The sequence below is a fragment of the Piliocolobus tephrosceles genome, chromosome X (assembly GCF_002776525.5).
Source record: "Piliocolobus tephrosceles isolate RC106 chromosome X, ASM277652v3, whole genome shotgun sequence".
Classification (NCBI taxonomy): Eukaryota; Metazoa; Chordata; class Mammalia; order Primates; family Cercopithecidae; genus Piliocolobus; species Piliocolobus tephrosceles.
Window position 1 is genome coordinate 80,340,595 of NC_045455.1, and position 15,238 is coordinate 80,355,832.

The 15,238-nt window shown below is 40.2% G+C and overlaps 1 protein-coding gene across 9 annotated transcripts in view; it reads left to right on the forward strand.

Annotated features, from left to right (window-relative positions):
* DCLK1 (doublecortin like kinase 1) overlaps positions 1-15,238 on the forward strand; it is a 356,733-nt gene that overhangs the window by 246,196 nt on the left and 95,299 nt on the right. For 7 of the 9 annotated variants that reach the window (XM_023208816.2, XM_023208817.2, XM_023208815.2 and 4 more), the window contains one exon: positions 8,915-9,031. In XM_023208816.2, the coding sequence (XP_023064584.1) occupies positions 8,915-9,031 (117 nt within the window). The remainder of the gene's footprint in view (positions 1-8,914; positions 9,032-15,238) is intronic. The other 2 variants (XM_031934956.1, XM_023208820.1) reach the window with 1 other exon arrangement.

Below are 15,238 nucleotides of genomic sequence, written 5' to 3' on the forward strand. Positions count from 1 at the left end.
CCAGTTTTAACAGACTATTGGAAGACCTTCGGCATTGTCAGTTGCATCACCTACACTGCAGTGTAAAGCCCAAAACACAGTTTGTGCCTGCCAAACCTGCAGAAAGAATATATGGATGCATTGTTTAGAGACTCAAGCAGGTGGTTGGTGACGGTTTCATGAACACCATGGAGGAAGAATGTAAGAGTTAATTGAGGGCCCCTCTGAGAAACATTGCCTAATGAAGACACCGGCGGTGGTTCTCTACCAGGGGTAATATGCCCTCAGGGGCCATTTGGGAATGTGTGGGGATGTTTTTGGTCACATAACTAGAAAAGAGCTACTGGCATCTAGTGGTACTGGCATCTAGTGGGTGAGGCCAAGGACACCACTATCAGCTGGCACAAAAATATGCAAATGACATGTGGGAAAAAGGAAAGATCAGTATCAAATTGAGGAAATTAAGTTCTGGTAGAACAAGGAACAGATCAGCTTTTCATGCCTGGTGTCTGCAAACCTTCCTCTTTTTCTGCTTTCCCCCAGGATTGAAACTCAGACAAGGCAACATAAACCAACTGGGGCCCTTGTGGATGAGAGCACTCAGGTTTGACAGAAATAAGATAGTAGGAACTTGGGTTACTGAGCAATCTCCCGGAGCTAAACCGCCTATCCCTCAGGACACCTGCAGACCTCTGCACCGTTATGTAGGAAAAGATGAACTTTTCTCCTTTGTGACTGTTAGGGAAAAGGAAAGTGTTTGGAAAGGAGAATCATTCATACTATCAGAACAGTAGATCTGAGCTGTGACTCTTGAGATGTTAATACAGAAAATCCCAGTGCCATAAAGCCTTCTGCAGATGTTACATAAGGTTTCAAGTCCCAGCATTGCCTCCAGAGCCCTGTGCAGGTGCAGGAACACGTGGGCGCCATCTGGAGTGCTGAGCTGGGTGTTCTGGAAGTTGTGGTGGGCCAGTGGAAGTGCTGGTTTAAACATACGTCCCTATATTTTTAGAAGGTCCTTTTAAAATCTCAGTTTCTGGGACTCTACTCTCCAGCTAAGTTACTCCAGCCGATGCCTTTGTCTCCAATTCAGTCTGCCCCACGCCTTCTTTTTTACTTTTGTGTTTTGTGTATTTTTTAATTTTTGGCCAGGTGTGGTGGCTTATGCCTATAATCCCAGCACTTTGAGAGGCCAAGGTAGGCAGATCACCTGAGGTCAGGAGTTCGAGCCCAGCCTGGTCAACATGGCACAGCCCCGTCTCTACTAATAATACAAAAATTAGCCGGGTGTCGCAGTGTGTGCCTGTAATCCCAGCTGCTCAGGAGGCTGAGGCAGGAGAATCACCTGAACCTGGGAGGCAGAGGTTGCAGTGAGCCAAGATCGTGCCACTGCACTCTGGCCTGGGTGACAGAGCAAGACTGGATCTCAAAAAAATAAAATAAAATAAATAATAATTAATTTTTATGGTTACATAGTAAGCATATATATTTATTGAGTACATAAAATATTTTGATGCAGGCATACAATGCATAATAATCACATCAGGGTAAATGGGGTATTTGTCACCTCAAGCATTCTTTGTGTTACAAACAATACAATTATACTCTTTTAGTTATTTTTAAATGTACAATTAAATTATTCTTCATTATAGTCACCCTGTTGTGTTATCAAATGCTAGATCTTATCAATTTTTTCTAATTATTTTTTGTACCCTTTAACCATCCCCATTTCCCTCCTCCCACTGTAATGCCCTGTTTTTAAAAGCTGTGTTTTAGAGTGTTTGGATCTTGATTGCTTTTATTCCAGACGTGCTACATGTGGAGTTTGGGGAAGCAGCACTTATTTCAAACCCCACAGGCAGTAGGATGGGAGTCTTACTATGGTGTCAGGGTTCACTTAGAAAACAGGTGGAGTAAAAGAAACAAGATGGGCCTCAGTTCTTACTAGATGCAGGCCCACCCTTTCCTCAAGAAGCCTACATGTAGATTTTCCTGTAATGCTGCTGTGAAGTATGAAAATCATAACGTTTCTATAGAAAGTAAACTTTAGTTGTCCATTACATCAGGATGACTTTGTTCAGCTCAACTAGGCAGACAAGCTGGAGACTGAGGATGCTGGAAGATTAAAACATCATGAGGCAGGAGGTGATGAATCTCCCAGGCCCTGGGGGTGCTCAGAAGGAAGCTGGACCACCACTTGGTTAGAGTGGAGACAGGAGGAGAGAATATTCCTGAGTTAAGGAGACAGTTGACTCGTTAACCATTGACAGCCTTGATATTCTAGAGGGGCACCTCCCAAGGGGAGGGAAATGAACATGTAGGGGCAACTTATTGGAGAATCAGAATTGCAAGTTCTTTTTGTCATTGACTTTGTGCCATTTTTATAAAAAGGCTGTGGAACTGAATGTGCTTCCTCACTCTATTTTGCATATAGCAACAGAGAGGAATATTATTCCATTTACAGGCTTCGTACCTTTGCCAAATTAAGAGGAAGCTTGCCTTTGTAATCAGGGTAAGGCAGAAAGCACAAAGCATCTACTGCTCATAATGGATTCTTCTAGATGAACTTGTCCATTTCCTGAACAGTTCAGAAAACTGAATTTAGAGTTGAGACATATTAAGAAGCCTCTGCCTAAGAGTGCTTTTATGCTGGTTGGTTTCAAAAAAGAGACTAGAAAAGAAAAACCATTTCTTGTTTGAAGAGTATTCCCTAGCCAGCATGCAGCATGTCACCAAGGCTGTCTAGGCACTCAAGGGACTTCACCTATGCCTTGTTCAAGAATCTCCAGAAGGAATAAGTGGCCCCTTTGAATGCATGGACACTGTATGAGCTCAGGTGAGCCACTGGTGCCTGTGGTGGAATTCTGTAACCGTTTCTATTCTTCAGCACCTTCTATAACACTTCAGCCTACCTACCAACTGTTTCTGAGTGGGGGGAGGATCTCTCTAAGTGGAGGTTCTCCTGCCACCGGGAATGTGGCCAAAGACTATGTTCCACCTCCTCCTTATGCATCACCATCTGGGCTGTCTCTCTAAATCTGTCCATCAAAGAATGCCCATTTCTTGAGTTCATGTCCTGGGTGAAGGTGAGAAACAATTTAACTTATATAAATCCCCAAAACATTTGTAAAGCTAACGTTAGTATAGATCGTGTGGGAAATGATACTTTTCACCTCAAATGAATGTAGGGACTAAATAGAGCACAGATTTAATTCAATGTTGCTTACTTGCTTGCATGCTATGGGAGGTTCAGTCATCAGAGAACCAGTTCATGAGTTTGATCTGATTTCCTGTCCTTTGGGTAGCCTGCAGTCTTTAGGAGCAAGATAAATTACCATCTGTTAGCTTCCTTCAAGTGGCTTACCTACAGTCCTTCGGTGTCATCTTTCTTACGGAGTGTCTGGGTTATCCTGTTTCTCCACCACCAAAGGAAATACAGCCCTCTTAGAGAATTGGTCAATGAAATATAAGGGTGCCAAGAAACATCAGAGTAAAGAAGTGATGGCCCCAAAGGCAAATGCCCCCATGTGAGAGGGGGAATGGAAGGTACTGCTTTCTTCCTTGCCTGAGGCTATGCAAATGTCCTTCGTGTGAACAAAAAAGGTTTTCTACATTACTGGCCATTTAGATCATATTATTGACAATGTTTCAAAATTGTGGTTATCAGCTGATGTAAATTTTGGCATTCTCTCCAAAGCCATGCAGCATTTGTTCCTCCCTGCATTGTCACCATTATAAAATACAATTCCCACTTAAATTAATCAAAACATGGAAAATCTAAACTTTATTTGGAAATATGGTTGGAGTTTTTGTGTTGTTGTTTTTTTTAAAATTTACGACTTGGCACTGCAATATTCTTCAACTGGATTTATGTTGACCCATTTTAGAAAATGCAGTTACTATAAATATTTTGTTACTGTTTCTGTTTTTTGTTATTCACCCCAAGCCTTTGGAATTATTCTGATCCTCAGTATAACTCATGAAGTATCACTTTATCCTAAAGGCAAGTGGTCCAAGAGTTGAAATATTTGTAATTATCTTTCAGACTCCATGATCCTCCAAGCTATTACTTCATTATAACTCCATTTCTGAAAGACGGTTTGTTTCTTTTTTTTCTGATGTAATAAACATTTTGATAGACAGGTGGCTTTCGTATCTTGAATTTCTTATTTCATGTTGACGTGAGAGCAGTTGTTTGCAGTTCTTCCCCTGATGCACCATCACCCATTTGTCTGCCACTGACCATGGACACCAATAGACATTTCCCAGGCTTTTATCACCAAGGAACACCTTGCTTAGGCCACAGCATCAGATACTGGGGTTGGTGAGGAAGTCACTAACCCAAGAAAGCTGGGTTTTGATGCAAGTCATTTCATCCCTCGGAGACTCAGTTTTCTCGGGTGTAAAATGAGAGTTTGGGTTAGTTCAGTGAATACCAAGAGTTCACACAAGTAGTAACAGGATCAGCAGCAATTCGGGCCGATATTTATCTAGCAGCTACTTCATGATTTTTAATATGCCAGGAACTACCCAATGGAGTATAGGAGTGGGGAGACAGACTAATAAATGAATAATTCTGACTGATTAATAATATGGTGAGAACTCAGTTCAAGAGAAGCAAGGGAAGCTTTGGAAGCAGGATAAGAGGCCACAAGTTTTTCCAATACTTCAAACATTTAATGAAATACCTACATTTCTTCTGATAAGAAGAGCTTCTTCACAGAAATACCAAGTTTCTTTTTGGTATTCAGAAAAATGTCAACTGAGTGTGGTAAAGTTGGTTGTATCATGGAGACCTGGATTGCTGGTTGGTAGTTATAGCCGCAGCTAGCAACTCAGGCACCTGTGCCAAACAGCATGCCATGAACCCTAAAACCAACTTTTTAATGCACACTGTGGATCACAGATGGGTATTATTAACAATGTGTACCATCTGGTAGCTTTCTATTTCAACTACTCATTCTTGCTCACTACATACTAAGCTTTTAAAATTATTGTTTTAAATTTATGTGACCTCTGAATGTTCATAACCGGGGACAAAAAGTTCTGGTCATCTGCCCTCATGATCATCTTGATTTTGATTTCAAATGAGAAAATTGAATGTTCCTTAATAGCAATGTGTTGCATAAATCAACACTTTTCAAACATGAGGTCCATGAAATAAAAATTAGCAAAAAGAGGCCTCACTGGTGAAAACACTCTCTGTACCACTACCAGATGGTAAAGGTTTTGAGTTCCAAAACTCTGTGTTGCTCTCCAGCATGCCTGCAGCTCTCGATGCGTGGCACGTAGTGGCCACGTGATAAAAATGTACCTGGAAGCGTACCAATGGGCCGGCAACATTGTGGCATTCCAGTTTGGTTACTAGTGTACTTCCAAAAGGCTAGGCAGAGGCCTAAGCTAGGACAAACTCCAGGACGTGTTGTCAGTGGCGTGGTCAGAGCCATGAGCTAATTTGAGATATTCTTGGCACGTTCCAAAGCTTTGTTTTGTGAATCAAAATCTCCACGGACACCTCAGGCATTGTCCCATGTGAATGTTCCTGGTTTTCCTATTGTATTTTCTGACGTTATTAATGTTGTTTCTTGGTTACTCCTATCTTTTAATTTTTGTCAATATTTCTGTATGCATAGATTTTTTTTCCTTTTTTTTAAAACAGAAATATCTTGCAGGGTCACTGGGCAGGCCAGAACAGTGACAGTGGCCCATGTAACTGTTGGGGAAGACTGGGCAGGCTCTGTAATGCCCTGATTCATTTCTCTTTGCTTTGGGCTATGAAAACAAGTGGAGGAAGAAGAAATATCACAAGGCAGAATTTGTTTCCTCTTCTTTTTTAATCTTCCCTCTTCATTTTCCCCATTTCAATTCATGAGACTCTCTAGGAGACACTTTCTGCCATGACTTATCTCCTATTTCTTGTCTTATAACATCTGTATTTCATAAACACTCACATCTTTTCTTACTAAACAATTTAAACTACTTTGTTGGTTTAGATGTTAGAAAAAAAGTAGAAAACGATGTTTATATAAAGCAATTCAGAATATATAAGAGAGAGAAACATGTTTTGAATTTAGAAAATTAGAAATTGCATGGATAGGGAAGAAAAATTTGGAAGTGAAAGTCAGGCATCAGAATGAGATCTGGAATGATTGTGAGTTTGTTGTTACTAAAGCATAAAATGCGATTTAAAATATATAATGGAAAAGTGAAAGTAGTTTTATTTAAAACTACTATCCTAAAAAGGTTCACCACATTTGAAAAGCTAACATATTTCAACAACTACCTACAAAGATAAATATTTATAACATGATAGACTAAGTGTTAGATTTTCATATAGAATACACTCTTACAAACCAATAAGAGGAAGTAGGACATAAATAAGTAATTGCAAAAGAAGAAATCCAAATGGCTAATATGTATGTGGGAAAAATGTACAACTTTACTGGCAATCAAACCAATTCAGATTTCAAAAAAGGAAATCCAATATTTGCTTAGAAATTGGCAAAGATTTTTTGAAAATGTAATACCTAACCTCAGTGAGGGACCCAGCAAATGACCACTCATTGTCTGTAAAAGTACAATTTGAGGCCGGGCACAGTGGTTCACACCTGTAATCCCAGCACTTTGGGAGGCTGAGGTGAGTGGATCATTTGAGATCAGGAGTTCGAGACCAGCCTAGCCAACATGGTGAAATCCCATCTCTACTAAAAATACAAAAATTAGCCGGGCATAGTGGAGGGTGCCCTGTAGTCCCAGCTACTTGGGACGCTGAGGCAGGAGAATCTCTTGAATTCGGGAGGTGGAGGTTGCAGTGAGCCACGATCATGCCACTGCACTCCAGCCTGGGCAACAAGAGTGAGACTCTGTCTTGAGGAAAGAAAAAAGTACAATTTGTTTGAGTTGGACTTTCTGGAGGGCATCATTCAGAGCTTTTAAAAAGTTCTTCTCTTTCAACTCACCAGATCCACTTTGTTCCATAAATTTTTTAATTTTAAAATTTTTTATTTTTATTTATTTATGTTTTTGAGATCTTGGCTCACTGCAGCCTCCACCTCCCAGGTTCAAGTGATTCTCCTGCCTCAGCCTCCCGAGTAGCTGGGATTACTGGCACCCACCAACACACTCGGCTAATTTTTGTATTTTTAGTAGAGGCAGAGTTTCACCATGTTGGCCAGTCTTGTCTCTAAAATTTTTTATTTAAATTGGAAAATACAAAGAAGAAATCCCTAAGGAGTGACCTGACTTTCCATTAATAGGGGAATGATTGAATACATTGTGATATAAACATATTACAAAATATGATGCAGGGTTTAGAAAAACAGTTTTGATTGCTATGGATTGACCAAGAAAGATGATTGTAATATATAAATATGAAAAATATATAAAAGATGTCGCTATTTTGCCATTTTTATAAAAAGCAAACAAAAACCTGGCTATGTATATATGTGTTTATATAAGCTTAGAAAAGCTATGGTAAGATCCATACACTATTAAAAATGGCAGTGATATTGAAGGGGAAAGAACAATATCACAAAGGTAGTGATATTGAAGGGGAAGGAACAAATAGCTATTGCTATCTTTTTAATTTTGAATTTATAATTTTTTAAAAAGAAAAGGGTCGGTAAATATTTCTGAGCACCCCCAGTGTACCCTTGGTTTCTGGCTACTAGAAACTAAATGTCAAGTGCCAGGGATTAAATCTGTCCTAAGGGAATGATAGGATAACTGCATACTCACTCACAAAGGTGTCGCTGAGTAATTATTTATAACAGTGAAATACTGAAAGCAAGTTACATATTCAGTAGTAGGAATTCAGTTAAGTAAATTATGTATTCCATGCAGTCGGATGCTCAACAGCCATTAAATAACAGAGTGAAAATGCTCACAAGATACTGTGTTGTGAAAAGGGCCAGTAACAGATCAACATGTATGAACAAATCCTAATGCTGAAATATATAAATGCATAGAAAAAATTCTAGAAGTTTGTATACCCCCCCCTCCAAAAATAAAGTATCATTTGATCATGGGTTATTGGGGGTGTTTTAAAATATGCTTTATATTTTTCCATCTATAGTGAATATTGATTATCCTTACAAGCATACAATTTTTGTTAATTATTAGAAGCAGTTTCTTGAGAACAAGATATGTGGCTTTGCACAGCATCATAATTGGTCAAGGGAGCTCATTAAGAGAGAAATAGAAAGCTCTCTGCCATTTAAGATGTTCAGCATTGAATGTAATGGACGTGAACACTGAGAATTTAAATCTAATGGTGGAAGTGAAGTTGTTTCTTATCCTCAAGCCACAAACCATTTCACAGACACAATATAAGCTCTGTGGCAGCTTCGTGTGTTGGCACAGGCTGGCAGGATGCCCTTGTTGCAGGGAAATACCACCTCTTCACCAGTTTTACCTCTTCCAAGCAAATGCTGACATCTCCCACATATCATAAAGACACACAACTATCTCCGTGAGGACCCACAGTAATAAACTTGGTCCTGTTGTGGTGGGTGGGATCTTCCACCACCACATTTCTTGGTTTATGAGGTTGACCTTTCTTCTAACATTTTCCTTGGAAGCAACAACAGTTTATCCTAAGAGATCCACACATACAGATAACTCAAGGAGTGAGTAGAGAGAAACCTAACAAAACACCTCTTTATTAGCCTATGTCACTCCCAATCTAGCCAAAATATTATTGTAAGGAATGTAACCTAGGGGGATTGAAGTATTATTTACTTCCATGTCTAAGAAGCCCATCCTGTCCTTTCTCTTTGTTTTCTTGGTTCCATTGTCATAGACGAGAATCTGGCTGGTGGGAAGTAGATGTGACTGAGGATGGTCGTATATTTCTGCTTCCAGGTTTATTGTGCATTTTGAGTTGGTGTGTGTGCCATTAACCCATAATGACGTGTGGTTGTTGTTCTTTCCCCAGAATGTCGAGTGGTGAAGTCCACTTCTTACACCAAAATAGCTTCATCATCCCGCAGGAGCACCACCAAGAGCCCAGGACCGTCCAGGCGCAGCAAGTCCCCTGCCTCCACCAGCTCAGGTAAAGCAGCAGAGGAGATTTTGAAGAAATTGCCTTGTTCCTGACACAGGATGAGCAGAGGGTGTGTGAAGCTCAGAGTGTGAGGTTTTTAAGCGAGTATAGGTTCCGGTTTATAATTTTAGAACATGTTAGAGCGGTTGAACAGATTTGCTGGAGTCTAGCATATTGGCTGCAAGAAAAAGCATTGAGCTTCAAAATATGTGCTTAGTGAAGACTCAGGAAACCCAGATATGCCCACAAATAGAAGAACGTTACCATCTTGTATCATTTCTATCACCGAAGTTAATCTTTCAGATTCTGGAAGTCTCTATTAAAGCATTTATCCTACCTGAGACTGGCCTATGAAGAGTTTCCCATTTGTATTCGCTGAACCTTTGTTAAACACACTTTTAGCCCTCCGTTTCCTTTCATGGCTCTGGAGCTAAAGGTAGTGAGATTGAGAGGGTGGAGCAGGGATTGCTGCAGTGACCTTGGCCTGAGCCTGCCTCTCAGTGGGTTGTAGTGCTGGTGTTGGAGAGGCTGTGTATGCACAAGATGAGCACCTCAACCCTACCTTCTCCTTTTTTGTTTTAAAACTGACGTGAAGTCAGTTAGAAAGTTTCTTATTCATTTATCTCAGGTGAAGGGTCTGTATCATTATTAAAGGGAATTATTTGTTGATTGGGAATTCTTAAACGATACAAATGTCAAAGTGATTGTTACCTGATCTTATGAAGACAAGAAGCTCTTATAAATGAGAATAAAGACCTCTGGGGCCTACTTGGAGGCCTTCTTTTACTCAACAGCATTGGCCAGGGGGAGTGTGAAAAGAGCTCTCAGCTGAGGCTGCCTAAGAAGGAACTTTCAATAGGGGGGGTCATTATAGACCATTACAGGTCATGGGCCGACTAGACCACCCAGCCCACCTTGATTCTCTAAGAGTCTCCTTCCCCTTGCAGTTTTACCAGTTACTGCTATTCTCTAGACAGATCCCCAAAGACCACCTTCCCATCTGACTCTCAGCCTAGGGTGGCATCGATGGGCTGCCAATGCCTCCTTCCCACAGCATGGCCTGCATCCTAGCCAGTCAGGAAATATGTTTCAGAGCACAGCTGGCACTTGAGATGCATCTTGTTTGCCTCTGTAGTTAAGGGTGAGCTGAGAACTCCTCCCTCAGTATGGCACTGCTCATCTAAATAGGATGCAGCCCTAAGATGAGGCATTGCTAAAGGATGAGGCAGTAGACTCAAAGCTTAGAGTTCATGAGAGTCACTTGGGAACTTGGTGAAGTTTGTCGTCCTGACCCCCAACACCCTGAGATTCTGACTAAGGACCTAAACCTGTGTTTCAGCAAGTACTCCAGGTGATTAGGATCTGGTAGTCCATGGCCCACATTTTGAGAAACAGTAGGTAAGGGCAGTGGTTCTCAAATTAGCAGCATCACCATCACCTGAACACTTGTTAGAACTACAAAGCCCTGAGCCCCCTCTCCAGAACCACTGAATCAGAAACTCTGGAGCTAGAGCCCAGCAATTTGGAGTTTCCCAAGCCCTCCAGCTGATTCCAATGCACACTTTGAGAAGCAGTGGGTTATGGAAAACAGGAATGAAGTAAATGCAGAAAATCATTTGACTCTGGATAATCTGGAGGAAAAGATATGACTTGTTCATCTTCATTTACTGGCATGACAGAGATGACTTCCTTTCTACCTCCCTCTGCCTCCAAGTGACAATGTCCATCAGTGTTCTTGCAATCCAAGAGCAGACCTTTTAGATACCTTGATGTGTAGACCAAAAGAGCAATGAACAAAGGAGAGTACCATATGCAAACTTCCTTTTCTCCCTCCTTGCAATGGCCTGGCTTCAGAGAGTCAGTCACCTGGGAGAAGAGAGAATTTCTTTCTGAAGATGATCCCTTCCCCAGGATATCGGGGAAAGTGTCTCTTCAAGAGAGATATCACCCACACATAGAAAAGAGGACCTCCACAAAATGACAGAGTGATCCTGGAATTGCTGCATGGAAAACTCCCCTGGAAGAACTGAGCTTGTCCAGCTGTCCAGGTTAATATTGAGCTCTGTGGAGGATATTCAGTCTTAACTAAAGACCATTTCTCACTTTCTCTGATTAAATATGGGCTGTAGGGTCGGGTGTGGTGGCTCACACCTGTAATCCCAGTACTTTGGGAGGTTGATGGGGGTGGATCACTTGAGGTCAGGAGTTTAAGACCAGCCTGGCCAATGTGGTGAAACCCCCGTCTCTACTAAAAATACAAAAATTAGCCAGGTGTGGTGGCAGGTGCCTGTAATCCCAACTACTCGGAGGCTGAAGCAGGAGAATCACTTGAACCCTGGGGGGCAGAGGTTGCAATGAGCAGAAATCATGCCACTACACTCTAGCCTGGGCGACAGAGCGAAACACTGTCTCAAAACAAAAATATAAATAACTAAATAAATCTGGGCTATGGGATGAACTCCCATGGAGCGATAAAGGAGAACAAAGTCATAAGCCTAGCCAGCATATTGCCCCCAAAATTTTGGCTACTTAATGCAGTCATACAAGGATGTGAAAGACAAGGAGAGCCTGTATTAATGAAACCATATCAATACTATTAAAAATTATCAGTATTAAAAAACAAAATTAGTTCTCCATCCAAACCAACTTTGACTTAAATTTTACTTAACCTTTCCTATCTTCTTCCTCTCAGTATATAAGATGAATAAAAAAAAATGTGGGGCAGATGCATCTAATAATGGGTGATTAGCCAAATTCTTATGTTTTTTATATTACAGATATTCCAAGAAAATCAATAGGCACTACAGCTTTTAATTTTTTATTGTCATTATTTTTAGCAGCTTTGTTGTTAAGAGCTGTAGGTTGTTAGATACTCCTGGGTTTAGGTTTGTTCTTTTTTCTCTCCCTTCCTTTCTTTCTTTCTTTCTTTCTTTCTTTCTTTCTTTCTTTCTTTCTTTCTTTCTTTCTTTCTTTCCTTCTTTCTTTCTTTCTTTGTCTTTCTTTCTTTCTCTTTCCTTCCTTCCTTCCTTTCTCTCTCTCTCTTTCTCCTTCCTTCCTTCCTTCCTTTCTTTCTTCCTTCCTTTCTTTCTTTCTTTCTCTTTCTTTCCTTCCTTCCTTCCTTCCTTTCTCTCTCTCTCTCTTTCTCCTTCCTTCCTTCCTTCCTTCCTTCCTTCCTTCCTTCCTTCCTTCCTTCCTTCCTTCTCCCTTTAAGTCAGTAAAGATGGGGAATGGATCAGATTCTTGTGTACATGTTGAAGAATGGACTGATGAGTCTAATCTTAAAAAGATAATTATGCATATAGGCAATAATTTCATTTTATAATTAACTGGTAATGTAATCACTATTCAGCATTGTAAGAATTTATATTCATTTCTGAAAAGTAATTTTGGAAACTCAAGAATGTACTTGTATGTCTCTGCCAACATTTGTAATTATTCCTTTTAGAAGTTTAAAATGGGTAGGACGCATTGCCTCAAAATCAACAGGTTGCTCCAAATAAGCATTTCCACATTCTATTTTTTCCTTGAAGTCCTTTTCAACTCTAGTTGAAACCTGGTTGAACTGACCAGCACTAACTTGAAATTTGTGATAGGTAAGTCATACCAAGTAGTGTCATTTTCATAAAGAAAGTAGAGTCCAAATTCATTCTAAAATTAACACATTCTTTAAAAATTAGCACTTCTAGGTGTCTTTAACTTCTAGGTCAAAATTAATTGTATAACACTAATCATATTTTGTTTAATGTGGGCTTTTTATGCATTTAAAATTTTCAACTGCATTTTGACCTGGAGGAGATAACATGCAACCATTTTCTGATTATGTAAGAGCTTGTTATATGCACTGACTGTCTCTTGATTCTGACTTGCTACCAAGAGCGACTTGTTCCCACTTTCCTTTGGATGGTTCCAATTTAGAGAGTTTCACAGAGCGGTTGACTCCCAGTCACAAATGTGTGGATTGTGCCCGTGACCTCAGGACCACCTCCTTTCCCTGGAACCAGACCCAGGAGTTAAGGAGTTTGGCAGCTTTGCCAGTTCTTCTCTTTGCCAGGAGGCAAGTGCAGCTGCTGATGTCAGGGAAGCGCCTCTCTTGGGGCCCCTCCACTGCTCTGGTCCAGGTCTCCTGTCCCTACTCAACTAAGGCTCTTGGAACTAGTGGAAAGGCACGTTGAATTATCTCTATGCGGATTGCATCACATTTTCTTAAAATAGCCTGTTTAGTGTTTTTCATCAATCATATGGACTCAAACATGAATTTTACTTAAATACTCCATCAACATTGGTATTGCCCCAAACCCAACTACTACCGGACTTTATTTAATGTTAAAGCATCTTTAGACCACGTGTGGTGGCTCATGCCTGTAATCCCAGCATTTTGGGAGGCCAAGGCAGGCTGATGAAACCTGGTCTCTAAAAAAAAAAAAAATACAAAAATTAGCCTGGCACGATGGTTCCTGTGTTTCCTGTGGTCCCAGCTACTCAGGATGGCTTGACCCCGGGAGGCAGAGGTTGCAGCAAGTTGAGATTGCACAACTGCACTCCAGTGTGGAAGACAGAATGAGACCCTGTCTCAAAAAAAAAAAAAAAAAAAAAAAAAAGTCTTTGTTTTCCCCCTAAAACATTAACCTAAAGTTTATAATGATTTCTACTTCAGTGTTTAAATTTCTATTTCCAGTATTCAGTTTCCTATATTATACAGAAATTGGAACACATTACAAAGTTAAGATCTATGCAATTTTCAGGCCATGCTGCTTTGAATATAACATGGTTAACTTATATTTACCTGACACATTATAGTTTACATACGGCCTTTATTTCTTCAATCTTTTTTGATCCTCCTATTAATTTCGTAACAGCAAGCAAGTAAGGCAAGTTATTATTATCTCTGTGGAAATAAGAACACAGTGGCAGGGCTGGGATAACTGCTTTGCTCTGAGTCCCAGAGTTCAGAATGGCAACTCGGGGCTGGCACCGGGGGCTTCTGGTGCTCTAGACACACAAGGCTGGCAGTCCTTGATACCTATTTCTTCACCTCCACTTACTAGAGTTTTGATCCAGAAAACAATTAAGCTAGTCCCTGGTTTGAGAGTGCAATTCACAGCATCACAACACCTTGCAACATAAACCTAAGTATTAGTCCCTTGGCACCAGGGTTCCAGGAGGTGAATGATTTACCCCAACTTTCTAATGAATAGCATTGCTGGACAGAAACCTCCCTTGTAAGTCAGCATTAGAACAAGAATGAGAATCCTCTGTAAATCCTCCCTTCGTCCCTTACCCAGTTCTCTTCGTTGCACTAAAAGTGGTTCAAAGTGATTTATTAAAGTGTGAAGTTCATTTACACTTTCAGAACTATCAGTTACAGACCAACTGGTGTCAGGCATTTGCTAGGCACTAATGATGCCCCTATTCTCAGGAAGCATAGGGGTCAAGGCCTCACAGATAACATAATTCACATACCTGTTGAATTATGATTAGTCTCGATAACAGAAAAGGCTGAAAGAAGGCAAACAGAGCTAGAAAAGAGAAACCAGAAGCCTTAATAACACATGAAAAGAATAAAGAGCCTCCAGATAAATTGCGTGCTGAGACGCTGGAGGATGAATCACTAAGAAATTGGAAAATGACTTCTAGTTGCTTCTTAAAGAAACAAGGATGTGTAAGGAGTAAAGAGTTTCATATGGGTTGACTCTTCATACGTGTGTATATATTTGGAACACAGATCTAGTAAAATGTATAAGTTAAAAGTAAACTGCTTGATTTTTATTTTTGAGACAGGGTCTCACTCTGTCACCCAGGCTGGAGTGCAGTGGCAAAAGTGAAATTCTTTTAAGCAATTTTTTTTTTTTTTTATCTACATAGGGAAGTTATAACAAAATAACTCTAAAAATAAGAATAAAATATGCATTAATTTGGTTTTAATAAAGACTGATAAAATTTCAGTTGGCTTTATATTGTTTTCTTAATCTTACAAGGAAAGTGTGTTTATCTTGAAGTTTCATAGCTGCAGTTCTCCTTAAAGCTTACAGATTTCAAAATTTTGATCTTTTCTTAGATTTGGGAAAGCTTTGGGGCCAGGCATGGTGGCTCATACCTTTAATCCCAATACTTTGGGAGGCCTAGGCAGGAGGATTGGTCGAAATCAGGAGTTTGAGACCAACCTAGGCAAAAACATACCGAGAAATTTAAAAACTAACTGGGTGTGATGGTGCACAC